Source organism: Betta splendens, chromosome 9 (genome assembly GCF_900634795.4).
Source record: "Betta splendens chromosome 9, fBetSpl5.4, whole genome shotgun sequence".
NCBI lineage: Eukaryota > Metazoa > Chordata > Actinopteri > Anabantiformes > Osphronemidae > Betta > Betta splendens.
This window is the reverse complement of record NC_040889.2, coordinates 9,330,558-9,356,727: the sequence shown is the minus strand read 5'-3', so window position 1 is coordinate 9,356,727 and position 26,170 is coordinate 9,330,558. Positions and strand designations below refer to the sequence as shown.

At 49.2% G+C, this 26,170-nt stretch overlaps 4 protein-coding genes across 7 annotated transcripts; 2 read left to right on the top strand and 2 right to left on the bottom strand.

Annotated features, from left to right (window-relative positions):
* Positions 1 to 1,798: 1,798 nt before the first annotated feature.
* Positions 1,799 to 10,449, top strand: prmt8b (protein arginine methyltransferase 8b). The gene is made up of 10 exons (XM_041072321.2): positions 1,799 to 2,643; positions 3,272 to 3,490; positions 4,347 to 4,502; positions 5,180 to 5,243; positions 5,852 to 5,994; positions 6,258 to 6,345; positions 7,354 to 7,469; positions 8,660 to 8,810; positions 9,585 to 9,706; positions 9,786 to 10,449. Exons 1-10 carry the CDS (start codon positions 2,575 to 2,577, stop codon positions 9,867 to 9,869), a joined length of 1,212 nt encoding a protein of 403 aa, XP_040928255.1. The 5' UTR covers positions 1,799 to 2,574; the 3' UTR covers positions 9,870 to 10,449.
* Positions 10,231 to 16,723, bottom strand: cracr2ab (calcium release activated channel regulator 2Ab). Of its 4 annotated transcripts, none has more exons than XM_029161283.3 (18): positions 16,543 to 16,723; positions 15,477 to 15,848; positions 14,625 to 14,736; positions 14,368 to 14,551; positions 14,146 to 14,292; positions 13,733 to 13,823; positions 13,562 to 13,657; positions 13,289 to 13,476; positions 13,141 to 13,212; positions 13,005 to 13,053; positions 12,844 to 12,926; positions 12,013 to 12,664; positions 11,796 to 11,937; positions 11,508 to 11,589; positions 11,290 to 11,404; positions 11,042 to 11,143; positions 10,873 to 10,949; positions 10,231 to 10,755 (listed from the first exon to the last, which is right to left on the bottom strand). In XM_029161283.3, the coding sequence occupies exons 2-18, from the start codon at positions 15,627 to 15,629 to the stop codon at positions 10,668 to 10,670; spliced, it is 2,433 nt and encodes an 810-aa protein (XP_029017116.1). In that variant the 5' UTR covers positions 15,630 to 15,848; positions 16,543 to 16,723; the 3' UTR covers positions 10,231 to 10,667. The 4 variants fall into 4 exon arrangements, with proteins under 4 accessions (XP_029017116.1, XP_029017117.1, XP_029017118.1 ...); XM_029161284.3 differs by having other exon boundaries at positions 11,796 to 11,934; XM_029161285.3 differs by having other exon boundaries at positions 12,013 to 12,571.
* Positions 16,724 to 16,860: 137 nt separating this feature from the next.
* ccdc59 (coiled-coil domain containing 59) lies at positions 16,861 to 18,252 on the bottom strand. Its single transcript, XM_029161296.3, has 4 exons — positions 17,998 to 18,252; positions 17,545 to 17,923; positions 17,287 to 17,395; positions 16,861 to 17,148 (listed from the first exon to the last, which is right to left on the bottom strand). Exons 1-4 carry the CDS (start codon positions 18,143 to 18,145, stop codon positions 16,984 to 16,986), a joined length of 801 nt encoding a protein of 266 aa, XP_029017129.1. The 5' UTR covers positions 18,146 to 18,252; the 3' UTR covers positions 16,861 to 16,983.
* A 112-nt stretch (positions 18,253 to 18,364) lies between these two features.
* mettl25 (methyltransferase like 25) lies at positions 18,365 to 23,674 on the top strand. Its single transcript, XM_029161288.3, has 12 exons — positions 18,365 to 18,721; positions 19,083 to 19,265; positions 19,346 to 19,452; positions 19,527 to 20,096; positions 20,365 to 20,512; positions 21,387 to 21,481; positions 21,621 to 21,650; positions 22,110 to 22,183; positions 22,665 to 22,758; positions 22,829 to 22,903; positions 23,130 to 23,201; positions 23,398 to 23,674. Exons 1-12 carry the CDS (start codon positions 18,505 to 18,507, stop codon positions 23,503 to 23,505), a joined length of 1,773 nt encoding a protein of 590 aa, XP_029017121.1. The 5' UTR covers positions 18,365 to 18,504; the 3' UTR covers positions 23,506 to 23,674.
* The last annotated feature ends 2,496 nt before the right edge of the window (positions 23,675 to 26,170 follow it).

The following is a 26,170-nucleotide window of genomic DNA, read 5'->3' as shown; positions in this document are numbered from 1 at the left end:
TTTTTCTCGATTGCTTAAACATGTTTCGTGGCGCTACATCTTACAGTAAACACAAATCCAGTGGAGTAAAATGGCTCCATTGGCTCCAAAACCAAACTTTTGCCCTCAAACAATACACACAAGCCCTTTAAAAATGCAAACACTACAACATGGTCTTAGAAGCTGGTGCTCAAAATTTAAAGCAATTGTTCTAAAGCCAGTGAGTCAGAGTCTCCCCCTCTATAAACCTTGTTGCTTGAACCCAGAACACAATGTATGCGCTGGTACATTTTTATTTCTCTGTACTACACACCTCAACTGTTGTGTGCTGTCTTTGTTCTGGGTCAGGCCAGAGACTCTCCACATCACGGGACATATGGTCTTAAAATTTTAGTTTTAAAGGTGGCTTAGCAATCCAGAAAAACTGTAACACGTTCCCTACTTTAAATTTTTGTAAAACCTATCACACAAAAATGTAACATTCCTATGAAATCACACAAGATTTAACTGAAGGAGAGGATATTGCTGGAGGGAAATGCACTTTGCAATGAGGACGTGTTGTGCGGTTGGATGTCAAAACCTCCGTTCAGGCTGATTTCCCAGTGCTTCGCATAGGCGTCCTATCGCAGCACAAAGCTCGCAGCTGTAAAGCGCGTGAACACCTCTCGAATGTGCAATGTGGGTGTGCGGTTATAAATAAGAATGCGCTTAAAGAACCACAGCAGACCACCTGTCTCCGTGTGTCATGTTGGAATCAACGTAGAGCGAACATCTGGTGGTCATGGATCCACTGCCGTTAAATCTGAAGCTTGACTGCAAAATAAACCCTGCTCCGTAAGATGTGTTCACATTAAGGCCACTGCTGAGCGTTCGTGAGCTCTGACTGCTCGCAGATACAAATTAAGCTTACTCAACGGAATAGCCTCTCACGTCTTTGTCACGTTATCAGCTTTGTGCGCCTGCAAATCAATCAATAGTAGTCTTCCCACTGCTTTCACTCGTGGCTCCTGTTCGTGAGCTGCTGCTCCTACACCACAGCGATTTGTGTGTGCGCGCAGGTTACAGTGGATGCACGCATTATCCTCGAGTGTGATGCGTGGGCCGGTGTTCTTAAGCACCACCGATGAGGCTCATCCATAATTGTGGCTAAAGCCTGGTGCTTTTCATCTTGTTTTGTCTTCAGCTAATGGGACAGTAGAGTATTTTTTTTATTCAGTTGCGGCAAATATATGTGTGGTGCAATATTTTTTTAATTAAGCTACAGCATGAAATGTGATGAAGATTTAGACATCAGCAGTGCCCTGTACGGCATGGAAACCAAACGCTGGGAAGGTTCATTGTGCATAAAAAACGAGCAGATTGTATTTATGACAAGAGGGCAGTAAATGGCAGCAGACTGTTAGAAAAGTGGCCAATCTATTCAAATGTTGCTTTCAATCACTCAAACCTCAGAGATGTTGAACCTGACGCTATGTGACAATCAGCTTCGTCACAGGAGGTGTTCTCCCTTTAGCAGTGGGTGAAAAGCACCTGCTGTGGCTTCACTGATTGAGAAGAAAACACGTTAGAAGGTTTAATCATTTCATTTCAATCATTATATACAACAGAAAAAGCTTAAAGGTGTGAACCTATTTGGGTTTAGTCTGGAAGTTTAATCAGTGTTGCTCCTACGTAATTTCTACAAGAAAAGAAGCCTGCGTCTTTCAAGCTCATTGGTTGTTATGGCAGATGAGTCGCCGCTTCTGATTGGCTGACAGGCTCACAGAGTCACAGTGGAAAAAATGCACACCTGTGACCGCTATACAATTAATTCAACAACTCCCAGACTGTAAACATTAGTCGGCTGCGCACGGCTCTAGATGGATGAAATTTAAAACAAGATACTTAAATATCTGTGTTATGTAAGCTAAGCGAGTTGATACGCTCGCGCGTCGCTAGAGAGCTGCTTCGGTGTGGGTGAAAGTCTGCTGGGAGGTATTCCTTCATGCTGTTATTGGGCTAAAATCGATTTTCCATTTCCCGTCGGCGGCTTCGTGAGTAAGAGCAGCGCGCAGCCACAGTGTGAACACCTTGTAACTTTCTCCCAGGGAACACCCCCCCACTCCACGGACTCGCGCACAGGACTTTCCACGCGCTCGAGAGACGGAGAACTGAAGCGGAGGAGGAGGAGAAGGAGAAGGAGAAGCGTTTTCCAATGGGGACTTTGTGCTCACGAGAAGCTGGATGCGCGTCTGCGTCGCGGGTGACGCACCGGGACTGAGCGGGGCGCGTGGGTGACTCCCGCCGGGATCAAACCGGCAACCTTTCCGTCGCAGCCCGGACCTTCCAGCCAACAGACCGCCGCTAAAACCAAGCTGTGTCATATTCACACTATGGAATGCTGGACGTTCCACCGTGTTCCAATCCATTTATCAACTTTTCTTGGGGGGTCGGATTTAAATTGATCCAAACTGTGACACCTGCACATGGCTTGGATGCGCGCGTGTGTTTAAGCCACGCGTTCGGTGGCTTTGTGTTATTTCTGACACGTTTGCGTTCAAAATTCAACCCCTGCGAACACTTGAAAGAGTTGTAGCCTAAATCTCGCCGGCTCTCATGGGATTGAGGCATTCGTCGCGTTGTTTGCTGCTACGGCGGAAGATGGCGGAGGCGGACAGCTCGGAGGTAGGGACCTTGTGGCGTCCTGCGCCCGCTAACAGCGGGACGGGCGCACTTTCCTTGGGATTCTTTTCGTGGTGACAACACATGTGATCTCAATATTCTGCATATGTTGTGTTTTCGCGATCGCAAGTTATTCTAAACACGATCACGCTTTAAGGGTGTTGCATGCACAGGAAAGTGTCCCGCAGATTCTAGGGCTGATGCATATGCACACATGTACGATTTGTGTCGGAAAAGATGGGGATGAATAAATGAATGTCTGTTGATCCGCTCAGGCTGCGTGGACGCGGCTTCGTCCGCTGTCCTTGGTGCTGAAACGGAACCGGCATCTTTTGCCGGCTCTTCTTTTGAGTGTACCGTCAGCATCGTAAAGCTTCCGTCTGTATTACTACGCTGGTTCCGTGATTTAACACGAGCGGGCAAGTGGTTTCATTCGACGTGCATTTTTTTACCCCGTTTATAAACGTCCCGTGTGAATACGAAGCCAATGCAGCTCGCTCTAAACGATCCTCGCCGTTCTCTGATTGTCCAACGTGGATGTCCTCACTGGGTCATTGTTGCTGGATTCGCAAATGTCTGTCAGTTTCTGATTCTGATGAAAACTCTACTCTTTACTTCCCCTCTACAACAGCGGCAACAGCCTGTCACATCCTCCCAGTCTGCCCAGCCCTCCCCACTGCCTAAACCTGTGCCTACCACCCACCACGTGCCCTGCGCCCCCCACACGCCTCATGTAGCAGCTCTGGCCACCTGCCCTGGCCGAGGCAAGATCGCCAAGTTCATCAGCCCGGAGGAGATGACCTCTCGAGACTACTACTTTGACTCCTATGCTCACTTTGGGATCCACGAGGTAGGCAGCTTGGGCTGATGTCCGATACGCACCTCACCGGGGCTGGAGGAGAGGAGTGACATCAGATGCCGCGCTCGGTGTAAACTCACACGCTGCAACTTGCCAAGAAGTTTCAACACTTTTGGCTTTACTTTTTTTCTCTGCAGGAAATATAAAAAAACCCTCAGCTGATTTAACAGCGACTGATTTCCACGAACAGACAGACTTTGATTTTGGTAGGATCCAAATCTTCTGTCTGGCACCGATGATATTTTTACTCATTGGTGAGCACTTGCGGTGTGTACAGACATCTGATCCAGTTCTTTCCAACAAAGCAGTAAAAATCCAAAATATAAGCCCCGATGAGTGCAAAAAACAGCTAAAGTACTGAATTAGTTAAGCAAAGTTAAAGTTAAGCCTTTTACTAAGACCTTCAACATCTAATTTTCCCCACAACACTCAATATATGCAAACTACCGTTATCTCTCCTGGGCAGAGATCTGCTCCGGACCAGGTAGAGTGTCACTACAGCCTAGCTAATGACCTTGATCTGCGAAGGGGGTGGGGGTGGAAAAGTTTGGGGACATATAGAACCTTTTAAATAGTGTCCATATTTAGCATGTGGGTCAGGTTTTTGTCTGCTTGCAGACAAAGGGAGTGTCCTGATTAGAGGAGTGCAAAGCAAGGGAAAAAGAAAGTGGGATATGTGAATGGGCTCAGGGAGATGGATATCAGGCAGTCCCCAAAGGCTTTGTGATGTACTCCTGTCTATTTCAAGGAGCTCAGCTGCTGTCACAGAGGCTTTTGGCCTAAATAGTCTTTTCTACTTCAATTATACCTGAACAATATTAATCTCCTCCGTCTCCGTTCTCAACAGGAGATGTTGAAAGACGAGGTGCGGACGCTGACGTACCGCAACGCCATGTACCACAACAAGCACGTCTTCAAGGATAAGATCGTCCTGGACGTCGGCAGCGGCACGGGCATCCTCTCCATGTTCGCCGCCAACGCCGGCGCCAAGCACGTGTACGGGGTGAGGCCGACGGCTGCGCCCGTGACCGCAAACGAGCGCGCCGCCGATCATCCGTCCACGCCCGCGTTTGTGGAAACGATCACGAGGGAGAGGTCACGCGTCCGCTGGGCGTCTGATTCGGATGCCGTATCGGGCCCTGCCTTCTCATTATCCTTCATCTGTGACCTTTCCTTCCCTATATCATCACATACAAGGACATGCGCGTTCGCCGCCTTTTTAACATTCCACTGAAGGGCGAGCCAGTCGGCCATAAATTGGTAATCTCCCTCAGACAATCTAACGCACGGAGGCAATAAGACATCTGGCTCCCCTTAGAGCCGGGCTGCATATCACAGGTTATACATTACCTGCAGCGTCTTCCTCGGTTATGCATGATTCATTTACTGTATTACGCCTATGGATGCAGGAGCAAAGCCATGCAACTCATTCTGATGCAGCGCAGGGTTTGAGATGAGTGAACAGCAGCGCTTGGTTTTAAAGGGATTAACAGGATTTGATTAAATCTGTACTTCCAATACAACCAAAGGTTATCCTACGCCATGTAGGCTGAGACACCTCACCAGGGAAGCGCGCAGGAATGAAATCAGTCATTTTATGTTTTCAGTCTGTGCACATTCATTCATTCCAGTCGAGGAAACACTTGAACGTGATCTGTTGTCTCCTCTTTGTTCCTCCAGATAGAATGCTCGAGCATATCTGAATATTCGGAGAAGATCATCAAGTCCAACCACTTGCACAACGGTAAGATGAAGCGCGCTTCCCGTTACTAATTTGTATCTTTGAAGCCATCTGTCTGAATGCAGAACAGTGCGATGGCGTGTGGACTCTGAGTGACGCGCACGTTTCCCCCATCAGTCCCGTCACACCCAACGATGTTAGTCACACTTCTGATGGTTAACTGGCAACCGGTCTCTCATGTCAAATAACTATAATCTCCACCATCAATCACACTTCGCAGTGGGAGTGATCGCCATTGTGAAATGCCACCCTGGGCTTCACCGACGTAGAACTGATAACAGATGGTTGGTTTGAAATGTGCACAGTCGAAATTCTCCCGATTTTGTTCTTTTTATATTTACAGATCAGGCATTTAGGTGATGATCTCAGTGAGACGTGTAGGACTTAAAACAGATCAGCTTCAAATAACAATCTTTGCTAATAATACTAATACTGACTGCAAGGCATAAAAATGGAGACATAATATAAGCACAGTAATTAACCTTTACTAATTTACTGCAGGGCATAGAAATAATGTCGTCCGTCTGAGAATAGTTTTCGTCCAATTACCTTTAACGTGTTAAAGATGCTGTGAAGTGATTTGGTGCCTGCTGTGACTCTCCACGCTGCAGTCATTACCATCTTCAAGGGCAAAGTGGAGGAGGTGGAGCTGCCTGTGGAGAAGGTGGACATCATCATCTCGGAGTGGATGGGTTACTGCCTCTTCTATGAGTCCATGCTCAACACCGTCATCTTCGCCCGGGACAAATGGCTGGTATGTGTTGGCTAGCGAGAGTTTCTGTGTCTGTGTGTGTGTTGGGCCAAATGGATAAGTAAGGCTTCTGACACATAAACGTGCCCAACAGTGGAGAAGCAGAGCATTTACTGTACTGTCTGCAGCCCAGACGTTACAGTCACCCATGAATGGGCTCAGCAGCCGCCTGCAGGCGCATGTGATCTTTGCAGGTGTGCGAACAGCAGAGATGATGAACCCCTGCAGCCTGTGCGTTGACATCTGACGCCCTCTCTCGTGCTCAGAAACCCGGAGGCCTGATGTTCCCCGACAGAGCCGCTCTCTACGTGGTCGCCATCGAGGACCGGCAGTACAAGGATTTCAAGATTCACTGTGAGTCGGCTTCGCCAGGTCGCCGCCTCCCGTTTGACTGCGCATAATCAGCGATCGCTGCGCAGATAGAAATCAATATGTGCGGCTCCACTTTCTAATCAGCGTGAGTGCTCCACCATGTCAGCCTGCAGCAGCTGCAGATGGCAGGATGCACACGCTGTATCTTTAGCTTACTTTGCGGGCTACAGGCTGATGCTGAGGCACTTCACAAAGCTGAGAGGAGCTGCAGAGTTGGGTTGGAGTGATCCAAAGGAATCACACGGTTAATTGAAACACTTTGACTGAGACACTTTCGTGCTTGATCAACCGGTAGAGAGGCGCTGATGAAGACGAGCTGTTAGAAATGGTAAACTTTTAGGAAACTGCAGCGTGTGTGCTCCAGGCAGCGAGGTGGGCTGACGCTACAGCGCACCCCCCCCCCCCCCCTCTCTCTCTCGCTGCATGCGTTCAAATAGCTGTCGCAGCGGGAGAGCCAGAGCCAGGCTTAACCTTCTGATCCACATCAAAGCGCCAGAATTAAAAGTTCCGCTCACACTTGTGCATTGACGTCGAATCTGGGTCAATGACTTCCACTGAGTTTCCTTTCAATGCACAGGTGGCGCTCCCTGTTCCATTATATCTAAATGTGCTATAGGAGTCCAGCACTGGATGTACGCGTATAGAAGCTGTGCTGGGTTAGATTGTACAGGTGTACTGAATAAAGTGTCCATTGACTGTACACTCAAATCCCAAAAGAACAAAGTCTACCCTCGTATTTTTAGCTCTTCTCTGCGTTGGTGGCGTATTGCACCTTCGTATCTTCATCCCCCCCTTGACAAAGCAAGGTTGAGCAGAATGACAGAGGGAATGAGGGAGGGAAGGTTCTTTTGGCACGCGCAGCCCAAATTCTAATAAAAACCGCTTTCCAGACACAGTGGAGGAGGCTGGAGTCTATTTTCAGGAGGGCCTGTCTTTCTCCACATAGGCTCTGGGTAGACAGGAAGCTAACAGTACCTTTTGTGTGGACAGGGTGGGAGAACGTGTACGGCTTCGACATGAGCTGCATTCGCAACGTGGCCATCAAGGAGCCTCTGGTGGACGTGGTGGACTCCAAGCAGGTGGTGACCAACGCCTGCCTGCTGAAGGTCAGACGTGTCGCCTTTTGCTCTGAATCCTCTAAAAGCACTGCCGTCGGTCCCAGCCTCTGAACACTTTGCCTCTGCTGAGGCTATTTTCTAGCACATAATGGAGGTTTCTGTAATAGTCTGCGGCTCCGTTTCCCCCGTTGAAGATACACGAGCGGCTCGTCTCTCGCCTTTCAAATGAACAGCAGATAAGAACACTCACAGAGGTGATGGTGTTTTTGTTTGCTGCCTTCAGCTCTTCAGCAGCATCATCTGCTCTCCTCCCAGTGTTCACTCTTAATCAAGCGCGTCTCCTTGGCTTCATCTCCTGCCGCATTCTCCCATTTAAACGGCGCCAGGCCTCGCTGGTCCGACTGAATAGGAAGCGCTCGCTGTCCCGTGCGGTGTCAAATAAGAGCAGGCGTTGGGAACAAAGTGACTTGGAACAGCACCAGCCCTGGTTTTGTGTTCAAAGAGGTGATTTATTTCTTCGATGAAGGACGTCTACGTGTTAGTTAGCGACATGCTTCCCCCGAAAATGAATCCTCCTCCGTTCACAAGCATCTAATCAGGGCTTATTCGCCCCTTCGCCGGCTGCCAGCCATCTCATTCAGACGCCCGTTCCTTCCTCACATGCTAAAATTACAAAGTCCCCCCCGCCCCGGCCCCCAGGGGACGTTTCTTTTCTCCCTTTTTTACGATTTGCTGTATATGACGCTGGCTGGGTCTCATTGGAAAGGACAGAGGTGTTAAATCACAATCTGTCATGCTGACGCCTCACGGCGGTGGTGATCCGTGGCCCGGGAGGACGGGTCGCGGAGGGAGAGTCGTCTGCATGCAAAGCGGACGCCCCGCGGAGCCCGTCAGGTGAGGAAATGCGCCGCTCACGTCCGCGGGCACGGTGGTAAAGTCGGTGCTGGATTTAGACGCGGCAGCATGAGCGCAGAAGCTCCATCCCTTGCAGACTTGAGGGAGGACACCCACACAGCATGTGTACTGTGAGCAGGCTTCGCTCGCCAGCCAGCCATGATTCAACCTGTGGGCTTTCACACACACACTCACACATGGTGAATAATCCAGACAAACTGACATATACATGTGCTGCATATGTGAGAGTTAACGAGTGGGGGTGACGGCGTGTGCGTTGTACAGTACATCACTTTGGAGCTGTTCCAACACACATTCATGAAGCGTCTGTTGCTTTTTGCCAGGAAGTGGACATCTATACCGTGAAGCCAGAGGACCTGTCCTTCACCTCGGCCTTCTGTCTGCAGATCCAGCGCAACGACTACGTCCACGCCCTGGTCACCTATTTCACCATCGAGTTCACAAAGTGTCACAAGAAGACCGGCTTCTCCACAGGTTAGACCTCATTCTCCCAAATGCGCCGGCGGCGCTTCTGTTTTGGGCCCAGCTCTGCGTTGTCTCCTTACATGGACAACCTCGCTTCCCAGGTTTGTCATTAATCAGTTTCAACAGCGTCGCTGCCGCAGCCGAGACATAAAACATTCACAGGATGAGGGGACGAGGCAAATGTAGTGTAACGGTTCCAACACATTCAGGGTTGATGATAATAGCAATTAGCATCTTGCTAATAATTAAAACGGGGGTCCAGATGAGGGTGGAGTCATTCAGGCAACTCTCTAAGTTTTTGTGGTTTCACTAGTTTTTTTCACAAATACCAGCTCCTGGTAACTGTGGGTTAGACTTGGCCTCCCACCCAGTCTCCTGTCCAGCGAGTGTTCCCATTTCTCCAGCGTCTATTCTAAGCTCCTGCGCTCGCTTCATCATCTCAGCTCTTGGCTACACTCTGCTGGTGCGGCTCCTGCGCGCGCGGCGTTGACGTTGCCGTTAATAGCGGGAGCGGCTAACCTCTTATGCAAGCGTATGCTAATGCACTGCTTACATAACGTTGTGTAGAGGAGGTTCTATGTTTGGTGGAGTCTGCTGGGTCTGAGCATCGCCGTCGGCCTCCGTTCTTCTCCCACTGGGCGACTGAACTGTGGCCGCTTTCGCTTTTTTAATTCCTTCTGTTAAGAAGGAGGTGGATATTTGGCGATATTTGGAAACGTTTGGTAACGCTCCTCGTGATCACGCACCTCCCTCACCATCACGTCCTCGTTCTCCTGTCTCCAGCTCCAGATGCTGCCAGCACACACTGGAAGCAGACAGTGTTTTATTTAGAGGACTACCTAACTGTCAAGAAGGGAGAGGAGATCTTTGGCAGCATTGCTGTGAGGCCCAATGAGAAGAATGTGGTAAGACCCATCACAGTGGAGAAGGCTGCATATTGGAATGTGACTTCCTAAATGATGTGATGCTCCCTGTCCTCGGCAGCGCGACCTGGAGTTCACCTTGGAGCTGGACTTCAAAGGACAACTATGTGAGGCCGCCATCTCCCACGACTATAAGATGCGTTAGGAGGATGGACGCGGACCTGCCCTCGGCTCCCTTTTGGTTCACGCGTGGAGAGGGGAGGGCACAGGCTCTCCGGCGGGCGTCCCAGTCGGGCCAGCAGCGGTGCCGTCGGGCCGAGCCACGACAAGCCAACACTGTACCCAACAGCAATAGTGCCATCGCGTGTACCAGCCTGATCAATGTGGGCACGTCGGTGAATGTAACTTCCTCAAAAAACTTGATCTTTCTGTTGTCACTAGTTTCCAGAAATATTTTGAGTATCAAATGAGAAGAACGTGAGTCTTTATATTGTTAGTGCAGCTAATTGCAATGCATTGATCTGTGTGATGTGAGGAGGGACCGTGTAGTTAACGAGTAACGGTACTAGTGCTTCATTTCATTTATTTACACGTGGAAGTGTTTTGGTTTCTACAGAAGAATGTTTTATGATTTATTTATTCCTTTGATTGATGGTAATTCAGAAGAATTGTCTTTTGGTGCAAACAACAACAAACACTGACACAATATGTGGATATCATTCGCTTTGTTTTGCAGGCGAGATGAACAAAAAAGCAGTGATGAATAAAACAAATCTGAGAATTAAGCTCAATTTTTTTCTTATGTTCATTTAAGGCTGCTACTGTAAGAAATAACTTGTTTCAACACCAAATCAAATGTGGCTGCACAAGATAAATGCAAACAAATTACCATTTTAAAAATTAATATTCTGCTTTGGAAGAGCTATGTGTGTTTAGGATTTTTCTCTTGAACTGAGTTATTGCATGATTTGGTTTGTGTTCGCTGAGGCTCCAGAGTGAGGCTTCACTTGCAGCAGGCTTTCTTCCGTATGGGCTGAGAGCTCAGGACGACCGTGGTGTCCCTCACCCTGTCCTCCTGCTCCATCAACAGTCTGAGTGGACACAGAGAGAGAGTAATTTTGGCGGGTATTTACTGTGTGTGTGTGTGTGTGTGTGTGTGTGTGTGTGCGCGCGCGCGGGTTAGCTCCTTGACATCTGTTGGTTCTCACCTGGCCAGGCGCGTCAGGGACTCTGTCACATTCTTCCCCGTGTAGGCGCTGACCTCATAGAACATCACTTTATTCTCCTGCACAGCACACGCATCCAGAGGTGAGTCGCACACGCTGGTGCTCATTTCGTTGCGTGAATTGCGATCTGGGAGCTTTGATTTAAACTCACATAAGCCAGTTGCTCAGCTTCTTCGAAGGACACCTCCCTCTGTCCATCCATGTCCATTTTGTTCCCCAGCAGGAGGATGGGAACCCCTTCTCCTGCAGCTTCCTGAATAGAGACATGAGCAAGGTTATGTCACTAATGCACACAAGCTCACAGCATTTCATTTCATTTCCCAAAATGCAGTTCAGCAGCTCTAACGTTTACAGACTTCACATCCATCAGCGTTTAATAATGGCTTTAACTTCAGAAACCTGGACACTGGTGAACCAGGCGCGCACGGCCCTGAAGCTGTCGTCCATGGTGACGTCGTACAACACCACCACGCCGTCGGCCTTGCGAAAGAACTGCTTGGTTATGCTGCGATACCTGTATTAAGCGAGGAGGTTTAGTTTTAGATTTGAATGCACCTAGATAATAATATTGCTGCGGAAAATAATGTAATAAATGCAGTTCTCTGAAAGGAACTCGCCTCTCTTGACCTGCTGTGTCCCAGAGCTGCATCGCTACCTGCATGTTGTCCAGGGTCAGGGTCTTCACACTGTAGTCGATTCCTGCCCAAGACACAGAGACGCTCAAAACAATACAACAATCATAAGGCAGAATTTTGTGCATGCTGGAAACTAATATACTGGGGATCCAAAGGTGTGAGGGGACTTAGTCTGCATTAGTGTGTGCCAGGCCTCCCAGACAGTGTGACTCCATAAGCCCTTTCATGTGATGCTAAGTCTCCCTGCTCCGTTCACGTCTCTCTCCTCACCCACTGTGGCCGTATTGAACGGGTGGAAGCGGCCCTCGCAGAACGAGTGCAGCAGCGACGTCTTGCCCACGCTGGAGTTTCCCACCAGCACCACCTTAAACAGGCGGTCGGGGACGAACAGCGCCGCCTCTTTGGTCGGCTGCTGGTGATGGAACAGCCACACGTGAGAGACGGGTCGCACCACACTCGTATCTATCGCTTCTAGCGTCCTTCCTACCTGCTGGGACTCCTTCCCCACCGGTTGTCCTCTGGAAGACGTGGGCGCCTTCTTGGCTCGACTAAACCGGGATTTCCTCGCCTGAGCGGCTTTGGCTAAAACTGGGATGTGGCTGGAGGGCGGGGCGACAGTGGTGGGTTCAGTGTCACTCTGGGCTGCTTCTGCTTCCTCCTCCTCCTCCTCCTCATCGTCCTCCTCGCTGAGCTGGTGAAGAAGAGGCTGGGGCCCCCCTTGCAGCAGGTGGGGCAGGTGGTCCTCCTCGATGGAGATGACGCGACGCAGGGGCCACCCATCCAGAGGAGCGTCCAGCACCTCCTCCTCCACGCCCGTCTTCTTCTCTGTCTCTTTCTTTGCGCCGTCTTTCCCCATCGCCCTCTTAGCAGCGCCCAGCTTGCTGGCTGCTTTCCTGGCCTTTGCCTTTGTGTCCGGCGCTCTGGTTGAAGCCGGGCTGAAGTAGCCGTTGGCCACGCCGGGGCCGGAGTTCTTCTTGGCTGCAGGACGCTGCTGACACGCAGGGGTGGCGGGGGAGGAGGAGGAGGAGGCGCTGACGTCTTCCTCGCTGCAGGAGGAGGAAGCAACAAACACGATTTGAAGGTGCTCTTTAGGCAAGGCCTCCAGAGACTGGTAGGAGCCATCCACCAACAATGGGGCTCTTTGGAAACAGAGGGGAAACAGAGGATATGCTGGATCAATTCAGCACTCAGATTTAAATGAAATGTTAATATAGTATTATTTAGGAGTGTAGGATCAGACTTCCTCTGTTTTTCCTCCACTGATGCATGAAGAAAGGATTCTGACAGCAGTGATTTGCGTTCGAGGCTCAGAAATCACCTTCTTGCCGGCTGTTTGGTGTCGTCAAATATGTTGGCGAGGCCCGTTCGCTGCTTCTGCTTCTTTCTGAGGGACGTTCGAGGCTGCTCCAAACAAGAGGGTTGTTACACAGCTGTTTCATCACTCAGGTAATGAGTCAGTCAGATAGAATAGGTGCTCACCACGCCGCAGCACATGTCTCGCTCATCTTTTAAATGTTTGTTCATCTCCCTGGGGAAGATCGAAAACAGGCCATGAATGCACAACAAGGGTTTCATCCGCCTCTACCAGGTCTTATGATCCCAATATCCTTCGTACCTGAGCAGGTCGAGCTGCTTCATTAGGCTCTGCTTCTCTCTCTGCAGTCCCTCGGTGATTCTGTACATCTCCCTGAAAGCAAGGCCAAACAGAAGATGACCTCAACACTCAGCGGAGGACTAGTCAGAGGTCAGCACTTCTCGCTCACATCTCCTTGTCCTGCCGCAGCCGGCCGGCCTGCTCCTGCAGCACGGCCAGCTGCTCCTGGGCCAGCGCCAGCTCCTGGCTGGTGCTCTCCAGCGCGCGGCACAGCTCCTCGTTGGTCGTCTTCAGCTTGACGTTCTCCATGTGGCTCTCCTGCTTCTCGCTGTTCAGGTCGCGGCACTGGAGCTCCAGCTGAAATATAACCGGAGTCCAGTTTGAGTCAAGAGGTAACAATGGCACGGCTGCAGATTTGAACTGTATGGACAACAGGTTTTACCCTTTTTTGCTTCTGGAAAAGCTGTTCCAGCTCTTTCTCCTTTGAAGACAGCTGGTGCTCCAGGTCCTGGCTGCGCATCTGAAGACGCTCCGAGTCCTGAACAGCCCCAAAACAAAAAGTTAAAGGGCACGAGTTTGGAAAGCAGTTGTTAGGTTGTTTGGGCTCTCGTACCTTTAGAAGCAACCTGTCCTTCTCATTTTTGATCTGCGCCTCCATCTCTTCATACAAATGCCGAATCTCACTGTCGTGTGTTGCAGCCTTCCTGTGGCGAGTAACAGTACAAATACTGAGAATGAGGGATGAGCATCTGAGGCCGGAGGAACGTTGTTGAGTCGATAGAGCTGAAGGGTGAAACATTCCTTTGCTTCTATTGTTGCACATGCTTAGCTTTAATTGCAGGTCTCCAGATTAGTGGTCATTTGACGTGGATAAAGGATAAATGTTCTATAGGGAATTACAAGTAAATCCATGCAAACGCAGGAAGCGCAGTTATGTAACTGGGTCTTTATGTGGCTAATGAGAGAGCAAAACCTATATGGTTCATAACACACTGTTCACAAAGGCTTTTTTACATATGCTACTACCTCTGGAGGGCGCTCTCCATTTCCTTCTTCTCCTGATGGGCTTCTTTGATTTGATGCGTCACCCTGGCCAGGAACTCCTCAAAGTTGGACAGGAGGTGAGGCTCATCTCGCCGGAGCTGGGCCCAGAGGCCGCGCACCTCACCGGGGCTGGAAAAAGAAAGATTTCACATTCGTAAAACCATCTGGGCGGGTTGGGTGCAAAATTGCCAGAATTACACTCACTCCTCGAACACATTACTGGCCCCCAGGCTTTCAAGAAGCATGCAGAAGTGTCTCTCCTCCTCGTCTTCCTCTCCTGACAGTTTGGCCTCCCACTGGCTCTGGTAAAGAGCTTCCTTGGCCCTGAAGACGGATCCGGGAGTGTGGTCATCGGTGACAGAGATCCTCCGCCCGTGCAGGAACTGACCTGAGACACACAAAGTACAGGTGACTTGGAGCCTCTATGACAGCATGAAGGCCTGAAATGCCAGCAAACCTACTGAATCTGGAGGAGAACGCCTCCAGCGTGAGGTAGCCGGTGTGATCTGTATCCAGAGAGTCGAACACATCCTGCAGCTCCTCTGCAGACAGCGGCAGTTCTCTGTGGAGCCGCTGCCAAGAGACACCATGTAAATATTCATGCTTTGAGCTGAATGTCACTTAAGTGTTCAACAATATAAAACCTGTTCATCATCATCCTGTGATAGCATTTAAATCAGATGGCTGCACCTCTGACCTTTCATAGAACTAGCACTAGCACAAAGTGGCTGTTTTGTGTGTGCAGGACGAGCTCGGCTCAAACAATAGCAACAAAAGACCTGAGCACACAGAAGCCCCCGTGAACGCTTTGAAGAGGCCGGGACGCGTCACTCCTGCCGCGTTCTTCATTTCAGCGACTGAAAGGATGTGTGAGTGAGAAAGGGTTAAACTTATAAACATTTCCATCAGCGGTGCTCCTCCGCCACTTCTCCAGCTGCTGGAGTGGGTTGAGTGGGTAAATGGTGATATAACATGGAAAAAAAATCTGCGATTTAAGTGAAATCAGCAACTATGACACTATTGAAAGTGTTTGTTACTTGCCATTCAGGGCCATTACAGCGCGGCAGGACACTAAATTATGCCACAGGTAAAAGCGTGTCCTCTAGACCTATTGTTCTTCTTAGAAGAGGCTGAATGGGCTCGCGGAACGCTCATGCATTTAAACAGAACAAGAAAAGCAAACCTCTCAGAGAAGTGCTTCTTACTTATGGCTGATTAAACTTTTGCTTGGCCATTTTCTCAAATGGCATTGATCTAAAAGTTTATTATTAAAGTAATGTCTCATTGGAGAAACAGGAAACTCTGGCTCTAACCCTCATGTCAGTGCGTGCGATGAAGCCTTTGCCCTCCACATCGCAGGTCTGGAAGAACTCCTTGGTCTTGTCCAGCAGGGCGACGTAGCGCCAGTCTGAGCTCCTTCTCTCTGGGTTGATCTCAAAGCCGTTGACTCTGCTCTGCTTCTCCATGTCTGAAACGTGCTGTACGGGCTCCTCAGCGGCAGAACGTGTAAGTAGTGTGCACTTCAGTTGCGGTTAGGAGTGGATGTTAGACATTAGGTGTCCTCACTGGCCCTGCATCCAGCACTGTCGGGTTCTAGTGGTCACCGTGACCACGAACACAGGAAGTAGCATCTGATCATGAGAGTGTTGAAACATATAAAAGTGCTCAAAGCTTTTTGCCAGCTCCTGAGAGGAAGAGAGAGACAAAGCGGAATAATACAAACATGTTGGATGACCTTAATAGATGTACTACAGCAATGGGATAAGTGCTGGGAGAATGTTACACAATTGGTCAGAACAGCCATAGAACAGTACCACACTTGTTGTAGCTATAGAACGCCCCCCTTCTAATAGGCCAGAACCAAGCAGCTCAGCGAGGTATGGAAACACAGTGTAAAGGATTAACCTAATACCCTGCCATACAGAACACATGACTGCATAATGCCTGCAAGACTGCAGCAGCCACTGACCAGGAGCAGAGGCACTGTATACTGTCAGCACTCTGCACTTTCACACTGCCTTGTTGTTTTATCTCAACTTGACTCAACTGAGGTCTGGAGTTCTCAGTCTACTGCTGTCCTGGTTGTTCTACCGTGGTGTTTGAAGCAGTTTGACATGTTAGAGTCTAAAGTCTAAACATAAAGGAAACACTACAGAAAGCAAAATAGGAGAAACAGATTTAAGACAGATTTTACACAAAAAACACAATGAAATAAAGAGTATAAGTAGTCTTGTATCTGAGCTCAGGTCTTGTTACAGTGAAGGAACAGTTAACCGTTTCTTAGATGAGTCTTCGCCAATAGGTTCTTAACTAAGAAAATTCCCTCAAATTAACCAAACACACTCAAATCCACCAAAACGACAATCTTACAAATCTTACCTTTTACTGATTATACACACGAAGCCGCAGCCTTTTCCTGCTCTCGGTATCAACAGATCAGAGACGGAGCAGCAGTGTTTAGGAAGTCTTGCCTCACAGACTGTTAAACGAGTCATTCTGCAACCATGTGATGTCATGAGGAAGCAGCCTGAGGCTTTTCAGCTTGGGTCCACATGCTGCTCCCACAACTTAGACTGGAGAGTGAGGGCTGCAGACTAAACCCTTTATGTATTTAGTATGTAGGTGATTAGTATCTTGAGCATTACGTGGCAGTAGTTTTATTTATATTTTGATATTGTGAATTCTTGTGGTCTGAGATCAGAGTGTCACAAAATTTCATTTTATTTGGTAAAAGCAAAAATAACAATAGTAAAATCTGTACATGCACCAGATCCATCCTTGTTTATTTCTTCATATTCTCCATCAGCTGTATCTCAAGAGTCATTTCATATTTTGTTGAATCTTCTTAAGCAAATACTCCATCTGGAGGTTTAGATTGGGCTGTCCTTTCTTAGTCTTTTTGCTCAATATCTGGTACATCTCCATCTTTTTCTTTTTGTACCTTTGGAGAGCTTCCTCTCTCTGCTGCTTGTTCTTCAGGTACTCCTGGAATTGGACAAAAAACAAACAGAAAAGAACAAGATAACATGTCAGCTCAGAGCCAGACTGCAATTCCAGTAAAGCATATGTGACAAAAGGTTTTATTTTTCACATGGGTGATTTTTAGCCGGAGTAACAGCTCACCTCTTTCTTTTTTCTCCGCTTTTCCTTTATTTTGTCAAATTCTTCTTTTGTCTTCTGATAGGACGTCTTCTTTAGCATCTTTTTCCTCATGCGGTTGCTGATTGGAAGACTGGGGAGCAACATTAGGGAAGTAGGATTACTCTGTGTCTCTCAAGGCATTTAAAGATCAGATTTTATGTGGAACCATGTCTCAGCTTATCGTATGTGTTTTCAGGATGATTCGTGGCTAGCCAGTATATTCAGTCAAACCATTCTTACATTTCTTTCTCAGGGACTGGTGTTGGCTCAGGGATCTCAGTCACACTTGTCAGCTCAGATCCAACTCCAGCTTCAGCTTCAGCTTTAACTTCAACTTCTGGCTCTTTAACAGTCGTTTCCGCTGGTTCGGGAGCAGACTCAGCTTCAGCTGTTGTGTCTCCTTTCATATCTTTCATTCTAGCCTTTCGCCTGTTAACGGTGTTGGTCCAGTCCAGTTGTTTCAGCTGTTTGGCTTCTGACACGTAAAGATGTTTGAGGTGCTCCGGATATTCCTCCTGGTACAGCGGTTTGGTCTCGGGTTGCTTTTTCCTCTCTTTCCGCAGCAGTTTGTTGTAGTCGTGCTTGACCTTCTGCTTTCTCCTGAAAGCAAATCCTTGACCTGAGGAGGAATGAAGAAAATGATAACGTGTCTACTAAAATGTGGATACAACAGTGCCTCCTTTGTAAACTCACCTTCTTTAACACTCCCTTCGTACGTCTTGTGCTCCGGTATCCATTTCCTTTTCTTCTGGACACCACGAGCGTCATTTCTTGGCTTTTTCCAGTTGCCACCTTTCCCTCTAAACGTCTCACTCTTCATTTTCTTATCTGTCGGTCCCATTTCAATCAAATGGTGTAAGAAACGTTAAATGTTTACAATTTCCATGCGGGTAAGCACTGCGTGTAAGCTTTGACCGACGCTAATTGATGACGTCTGTAAAGTAGGCATGACCAATCGATCAGAAAATATGTCGACTCAAAAACGTTTAAAAATAAGAGTCATTAAGTTGTACTATTTATCACAATTAAAATCTTAATTGAGTGTATTTTTAGACAACTTTACCTACTGAAAAGAGATTATATTGAAAACGGGCAAAATGTCTATCATCGAACGATGAGTTCGATTGCTTGTGCCTAGGGGTACAGACGAGAAGAGTAACTGCATGTTTCGCTCTGGTCTGCTTTTAAGAGCTCGTGAACATGTTGTCCTCCTCCTGTAGCCTGACAGAAATTCAGCGACGGATAGATGAGGTGACGCAGTTTCTTTCAGTGACCCTGAGCATCGCTAATGCTCACACCGTGGAGTTTTACACACATGACGTGTGGGATCGTTTCATGGCGGTGCCACCGGAGGATGTGCTACAGGCCGTGAGCGCCACTCGTGACCAGCAGGGGGCGCCACAACACAAAGAGAAAGGTAGATACGTTTCAGGCTGAATAAGAGATAATATAATAGAATAAAATTTCAGAAATATGAAAATCTGTGGTTATATGACTGCAGTTGGCATATTCTATAAAACATCTAGCAGCTTTTTAAATGTTTTTTTAAGAACAACAAACACAATCAAACGGCATAGTTCAAAAAGCTAAAGGAAAGTGACAACTCAGCTGTTGTTTGTGTGTTATGAATGATTAATTATCTTATTTATTTCATAAATTTGTTTCTCTCACTTTTTAATTGCACTCACTAATTGCACCAAAATCTACAAAGTCTCTATGTAAAGTAAGAAAGACACCGTAAAAAGTTTTTTTATAAATACTTGTCTGTCTCCCAACAGAGCAAAGCAGCACCATGTTTGGGTTTTGCAAAGAAACAAAGCAGTTGGTTGACATCCATGAGCTTCTGCTAACGGCCAAGTCTCTCTCTCTTCCTGGGCTCGAGGTCTGTTTGAGCAGAGATGAGCTACTGCAGACCTTCAGAGAGAACATGTCTGAGTCTGGCACTCCACCAGCAGAGGCAGGTAGGAGAGAATGGACTTCTATTGTCTGCGCGTGTCCACTTAATTTTATATATAATACCTGGGAGGTTTTTCTAACCCAGGTGCTGAGTTTGAGACAGATGAGTTCATGAACTCTAAGAAATCCCATGAAGTCCAGTCCATGTCTGAGGTGGTGGCCTGTTTAGCCAAATATTGTGGGGTGAAACAGGTAAAATAGAACTTCAACTTGTGTCTTATCTTGGAGTAGATCCATTTCCTTTACCTCCTTTTGTGCCCATCCAGGTGATAGATGTGGGCTCTGGAAAGGGTTACCTGAGCTCCTTCCTGTCCCTGCACTACGGCCTTGGAGTTTACGGAATCGACTCCTCCAGCATCAACACCCGTGGAGCCCAGGAAAGGAACAGGAAGCTGAAGAAATTCTCGAGGGCGTACCAGAAACACAGCAGGACAGCGAAGGCTCAGGGCGAAGCCACACAGCCGCGCCTGGCGGACTTTCAAACTCAGACGGGCGCTGATGGAGACGATGGCGTTTTATGTGGTGGTGCAGCGGGGATCCCACCGCAGGAAGAGGAGAGGGCGCCGATCAGCTTGACGGGTTTAAGCCCTGCAGTGGAGCACCAGTCAGAGCCAGAGGAACTCTTCCTCAGCTCCCTAGCAGCAGATGCGATGCAGACAACCCCCCCCAGGATTCCCCCCAGTCAACTGAGCGCCGAGGAGAGGGAGCGGAGGAAGAGGGAAAACCTGGAGAGGAAGGCTCTGAGCAGAAGCAAGGGGGGCGGCGCCGTGTTCTCCCCCCTCACGTCCTACGTCACGGCGGAAACAGAGCTCAGGGAGCTCATCAACGGGCTGGAGGTGAGCGCGGCGAGCAAAAAAAACCCAACCTGAATGCGTTGGCTGCGTGTCAGGTTGCGGTGCAGGTAGAAGGCCGGCGGTGCAGTGGCGAAGCACGATTCCCACAGCCGCTGCTACAGTTACGAGCCTTTGACGGCGGCTGCAGTTTGCATTACGGCGGCGAGCGGCGCGCCAAATGCGCAGCACGTCATCGTCAATAAATTTCACCATCGATCTCCACCCTCTCCCCCTTCTCCTCCGTGTCTCCGCTTTCCCCGCCCCACCCCAGGATGCGGTCATGGTCGGCCTGCACACATGCGGCGACTTGGCTCCCAGCACCCTCCGGATGTTTGTGGCCAGGCCGGAGCTGGCCGCCGTCTGCAGCGTGGGCTGCTGCTACCACCTGCTGTCTGAGGAGTTCGACCCGGCCGCGCAGGGTAAGACGCAGACGCAGACGCGGACGCAGACGCGGACGCAGAGCTCGCCGCGGGCCCGATCGGTGCTGCGCTGCCTGTCTGGCCCGCTGCTAGAGAGCTACACTCCCATGATGCTACTGCACTCACCTGCAGCGCTCTCCCGACTACTGTTCCAATCTCCAATAAAATATCATCTCCCCTCATAAACACTCATTCATATTTTATAGTAAACAAGTCAGATATTCCGCCGGGAGAAGGCAGCGGCAGCCAAATTACCCTTCTGGTGACTGAGTTAAGCTCCGAAACTCACTGTAAGAGCCATTAGAGGGGATTTATGGATTTGGGACAGCTGCTGAAATGAGACTTTTTTTACCTTCTCTTCGAGACGGGAACCAGTTGGAGGTAATGGCAGTCACTCTGCTGCTACTATGCCCTGATTTCTGGTTCAGGTTAACAGAGCGATGGCGTCCTGTTCGTGCAGTTTACGAGCTTGAAAGCCCTCCTGTCCACGGTTGATCCTGGGGCTGAGCAGCGTCCACGCGCGGCCTCTCCCCCCGTTGGCTTCGCGCTGCCGTCTGGGATGGAGGCCAGCTCCTGCCGTGGCCCTAAAAAAGGAGCTGAATAAGCTTTATTGTAGAATTAAAGTTTCCCTCTCTCGTTTATGTGTTCTGCCCATGTGTGATGGGAGCATTTCCTCCAGCGCCTCATGAATCTTTGGGGCCGTATGCGGCGTTAGGATCACCTTCAACGTCTCATAGGTTCAAGCGTTGTGTCCGGTTGCAGGCGAGTGCATCAGAAATATTTCCCGTCCTCACTTCCAGCCCGTTGACAGTGTGAACCCACAGACCAGCTGCTGTAAACGCCTCCGCGTACCTGACTGTCTGTTTCACTGCAGAAGCGTCCCACAGTGCGTGTGGCTTCCCCCTGAGTCAGCACCTCCGCGACCAGTCCTGGTTCTGTGGCAGGAACGCGAGGATGTCGGCGTGTTTGGTGAGTGTGGGCATTAACCCCCCCCTCCCCCATGAACTCTTATTTACTGTGGATGAGGGAGGTTTGTAATGAGCTTTTAATGAGTTGAGTGGCTGCAGCTACGGTTTCATCTGACGCTTGATTCTTTTTTTGCAAACAGGCTCTGGAGAGAGTTTCGCTTGGCCAGGGGGTGAGGAAGACATCCATCCTAATAGGCCTCAGTATCATAAACTAGCAGTCAACATGAGGCCAGAGTGGCAGCGCTAAACTGCCGTTCAGCCGTCACACGCTCAAAAGCCGCAAACCTGGGTGTTCGGAACATCAGCCCGTTAATCCCGCTGTTGTTCTAAGGCTGTGATTGACTGCAGCCTGTTTATTTGAAATGTGGAGCAGAGCGCCCCGAGCCAGAGCTGATACACGATACCAGCAGGCATTAATATGGAGCGTTTATAAATATTAATGCAATCATGGCGAAGTTGATTACTTGTTGGAGCGAGGGTCTGATTCCTAAAACAGGCCTGATTTCCCGCTCTGCATCGGCTTCAAATGTGTCAGAAATATTTGTCTCACACAGAGGATATAAATAAGGGGAAACATGAAAATAGAAAATAAGGTTATGTTGGTGTAAAAACTCTGATCGCTCCTATAGATTCAGATGGAGTCCCTGTTCTACCGCGCAGTCCTGCACGTTATTCTGAGAGACCACTACGGCTCCCACAAAAGGTAAGACCGCTGGGATTCCATCGCCGGGTTCTGTTTATAGCCCCGAGGTGTCCAACATGTTCAGCTTTGAGACTTTTTATTATGTTTTACGGTCCAGATACAGTCACAGGCGCTTTTACAGCAGCAGGACGCATAATGCAGCAGTTGGAGCAGTTCTCCTCTGGGCCTCGTGTCGCCAGATGTTTATGTGTAATGTGTTTAAGGACGAGGCAGGAAAGCTGAGCATCAATTAGAGGCTCTGGCTGGTTGTTCATACCTGGTACCTGGTCTCCGTTGCCGGGTGACCTTCGGTTTAATGCCAGCATCAGATGAGGATCGCAAATCTATTAGCAGCAGCCATTCATCACTGTTGGGTTCTTTAGTGTTTGGTTCTTGTTGCTAAGACTTCAGACTGAGGCTTGAGTGTTATTTATCCTGTAGGAAACAAACTGAGATGTCTGGGGACTGACGAGCTGCATATTTCTGTTTGTTTGTTCCACAGTGAAAAGCGAGTGGGGAACGTTTACTCCAAGGCTGAGTCGTTCGTCGACTACGTCCGCCGAGCCCTCCGCAGACTGGACCTGGACGAATGGAAGGTCAGGGCCGGAGCGGCCATTTTGTAACTCACTCCTCTGAGAGGCTGACGCACTCCTTTGTCTCCTGCAGCTTTCTGACGGCGACATCCAGCACTATCACGACGCGTACAGGCCACGGATGGGGGAGATGCACGCCTTTAATCTGGTGAGTCCGATTCTCCCCTAAGTGAGCAGTCGGTGAGATCACTGGAGACAGCGGTGGTTGTGGAGAATGGGAGGGAACCCAGTCCCTAATTATGGTGTCAGCAGACAGACCAGGAGTCCTTCATGACACTGAGCAGCCCCCTGGTTTTTGAGAAAAGCCAGCCGTGTTGTCCTGCTGCTGCTGGAAGTGTTATGATGTAATGACTGTCCTCATTGTTGTCGCCCAGCTGAAGGTGACCCTGGCCCCGTGCATCGAAGGCCTGATCCTCCTGGACCGTCTCTGCTTCCTGAAGGAACAGGTAACACATAAACAGCTTCCTACTTGTGGGTGTGGGCTGAATTAGAGGCCGTTTACCACCTTGTGGCGCTACCTTTGGCCCGACGCTGTGACCCATGCTCTGCCTCCACGCGCGGCTGCCTGTGTTGTGATGTGTGAGGCTGTGTCCATGTGGTCTGTGTGAGGCCGTGCTGCGTCTGACTGTTGTGTTTCTGCAGGAGGACGTGCCGTTCTCTGCGCTGGTGCAGCTCTTTGACCCCCTGCTGTCGCCGCGATGCTACGCTGTCGTGGGACTGAAACCTCACACAAACAGCACGAGGAGCTGACAAACACATTCACATGCACACAGATGTGGATGGTTGTACACGATCAGTGAATATACTTTAATGGTGATGCATAAGTGGGTGACTTCTTCTGAACTGTGTCGTTTTCTTAATTCTGTTTTTACTGCTTTTACTGGTTCTGATGGGAGAATAAAGCTCAGATGTTTTTGCAGCTCAGTCTTTGACCTTTTGCTCCTTTAACAGGACGTAACACCTGGAAAATCTGTCAGTCCTCTCGTCTATACGTTGGACTGGTTCTGGAGAAGACACTTGTTTTGAAATCCCGCCTGTTGACAGATCTGGAAACCATATATCTAGGCTTCCAAAAGGGAACCTTGAGCTCTAGTCTCCTCCGTCTCTGCTCCTTGAATAAGTCATGTTGAAAGACAAAGGTTTGACTGAATCAGTGCAGCGGAAGAATAAAGTTTGTTTTAAAGCTGCCACGAACATTATTATGTGTAGCTGCACATCTGCAGCTCATCCAGGAGCTCGTCAGCGTCACCGTGGTGAAACTGTGTCTGCATCTGGACTTGTTTGGCTGCACACGCTCCAGAGTGACAGGAATCCAAGCAGCCTGACGTGCGACTGATGCTTGTTTGCGGAGCCGCTGATTGGTTTGGTTGCGGGCGCCTGAGTCACGTCCTGTTGACCCGTCGCATCCGCGAAGCTCGCACGCATCCCTCCACGTGCGGCCTGGCACCGGCGCTTTCGTGCGCCCGCTTAGAAGACGACGCGATGACGCGGCGCGTCCTGTCATCAGTCAGAGGGAAGCGTGCAAACAAGCGCCACAGCTCTATACATAAACCGCCACTTCCTGACTTTGCACTTCACACAGGACAGGAAGGAGGGTCCAGGATGTGATGACGCTTGGGACTCATGGCCGGTCTGGCTAATCATTCAGCTCCACCTCTCAGGCCTTTTTGCAACGTGGGAATGAGCGGAAGCGAGGAGAGCGCGTCTCCCCTGAACCTCAGGCGTGAGCTCCGTTTCTCACGGCGGCGTTTGGACCTGCCGCCTTTCCTCCGCACGACGAGTCATCTCTCAGTTCCTCTGCTTTCACAAACAGGAAGGGAAAACGCTTTTGCACCTTTACTCCGCTTTTACATCCGCTCCTGTTCTCTTGAGCTGAAGGTCCTCCATCCTGTTGCCCACCTTTAACCATCCCAAGATAAACGAGGGACTTTCCCTGGCATTGGCAGACATCCATCAGAGAGGAGGATGCTCCAGCTGCCATCACGCCGTCCCATCCGTCACAAACAGACTCCACGTCTGCCAGATGCCCTTGTAGTGAAGGAGACAGGATGAAGCTCTGCACGCTGCTTTTTTAGGTTCAGCCCCTCTTACCGCCTCGGACGCCTGCAGATCTGAATGACTCTAAGCTCTACGCGCCCCCTGAGCAACGTCCCGCTGCTTGTATTGCGAAACGAACCCCTCACTTACTTTGAACAACGTCTGTATCCCTCTGATTCTCATTTTCCATTAATCTTGCCCATTCTTTGGTAACGCTATCCATCTTAATACTGAATTAGATCAATCTGAGCCATCGGCCAAGTCACAGCAGAATCCAGAGAAAACTAGAACCATCGTTACAGTATGTGTGGCTCCCAGAAGGCAGTGTTTTATTTCTCTTTATAACCTGTATGATGCCTCGTGTCTTCCTGAAGGGACATTATTATACAAAACATTGTTAACCTTCCTAATTAAGCCCCAATCAACCTCCCCTCTTTTCCAGCAGAATCAGGAGGCGACGCTCGACCTGGCTCCAGAATTCAGCTGGTTGGGCTTCAGTGTTGATAATAATACCATCAGTGTGCTATTTCTGTGAGGCCTGTACCGAGGTCCTTCCAGCTGTGATTATCTGTTTCCTGTGTGATGGTTATCTGCTGGGTCGAGGCAGAGGCAGCGGTTCCGGCGTAAATAACACCAGTAAATGACCGGTAGTTTAAAAGGACTTTAAAGGGGACAGAAGTTTCCTTTAAACTGCCTGAGGATGTGAATTCAGTCAATTCAGAACATTCACTTGGAAATATACATTTGAAACTGTGTAGACCGAGGCCTGAGAAGCAGGCTTTGAACGCATCATTGTCTCATTAGCAGTGATGATGAGGCAGTTTATCAGATTTTCACTTTCTGCGACCTGTGAACAGAAACTGAGGGGGTTTGTCTTTAAAGCGGCGCAACATGTGCAGCCAGTGCTGGTTTCAAACCGCAGACCCACGCTGAAGCCTGCGAGGAAGGCCCCACGTCAGCGAAATATGCCGAAGCAGGAGGAAAATGTGGTTCAAATAACTGTCGTAAAAATCTAAAATACCTAATGGGGAAAGAACGACGGATATTTTCTACATTATGCAGACTTTAATTTGAAAAATAGAGACAAACAAAGAGCCTGCGATCGATCCACAGTGCAGGACGTGGAGGGAGAGGTAATCAGTCAGAGGGAGCACGCGTGTCTGCTTTGCTCTGGGCCTGCTTATACTCTGCAGGAATAATTCTCCTGCTATTCTTTAGCTAATCCCTTAATCACTTGCACCGGCTGCTAAAGACAGAGCACCCTTGTCCCCACGGGGCAGAGCAGGGCCCAGTGCTCACCTACGGCGCACACGCTTCCAATAAAAGGACGTGATTTAATAAATCAAACAAGTCTGAGGTCGTCTCCCAGGCACATGTC

Excerpts from the sequence above, each read along its gene's own strand:
- prmt8b (XM_041072321.2), top strand. The coding sequence starts at position 2,575 with ATGGGATTGAGGCATTCGTCGCGTTGTTTGCTGCTACGGCGGAAGATG. Across the intron at positions 2,644-3,271 it reads CGGAGGCGGACAGCTCGGAG|CGGCAACAGCCTGTCACATC; the intron begins GTAGGGACCTTG and ends CCTCTACAACAG. Across the intron at positions 3,491-4,346 it reads CTCACTTTGGGATCCACGAG|GAGATGTTGAAAGACGAGGT; the intron begins GTAGGCAGCTTG and ends CGTTCTCAACAG.
- cracr2ab (XM_029161283.3), bottom strand. The coding sequence starts at position 15,629 with ATGGAGAAGCAGAGCAGAGTCAACGGCTTTGAGATCAACCCAGAGAGA. Across the intron at positions 13,054-13,140 it reads AAGCAGCTCGACCTGCTCAG|GGAGATGAACAAACATTTAA; the intron begins GTACGAAGGATA and ends GATCTTCCCCAG. Across the intron at positions 11,938-12,012 it reads TGGGGAAGGAGTCCCAGCAG|CAGCCGACCAAAGAGGCGGC; the intron begins GTAGGAAGGACG and ends TTCCATCACCAG.
- ccdc59 (XM_029161296.3), bottom strand. The coding sequence starts at position 18,145 with ATGGGACCGACAGATAAGAAAATGAAGAGTGAGACGTTTAGAGGGAAA. Across the intron at positions 17,924-17,997 it reads CGAAGGGAGTGTTAAAGAAG|GTCAAGGATTTGCTTTCAGG; the intron begins GTGAGTTTACAA and ends ATTCCTCCTCAG. Across the intron at positions 17,149-17,286 it reads AGCGGAGAAAAAAGAAAGAG|GAGTACCTGAAGAACAAGCA; the intron begins GTGAGCTGTTAC and ends GTCCAATTCCAG.
- mettl25 (XM_029161288.3), top strand. The coding sequence starts at position 18,505 with ATGTTGTCCTCCTCCTGTAGCCTGACAGAAATTCAGCGACGGATAGAT. Across the intron at positions 19,453-19,526 it reads AATATTGTGGGGTGAAACAG|GTGATAGATGTGGGCTCTGG; the intron begins GTAAAATAGAAC and ends GTGCCCATCCAG. Across the intron at positions 22,904-23,129 it reads AGATGCACGCCTTTAATCTG|CTGAAGGTGACCCTGGCCCC; the intron begins GTGAGTCCGATT and ends GTTGTCGCCCAG.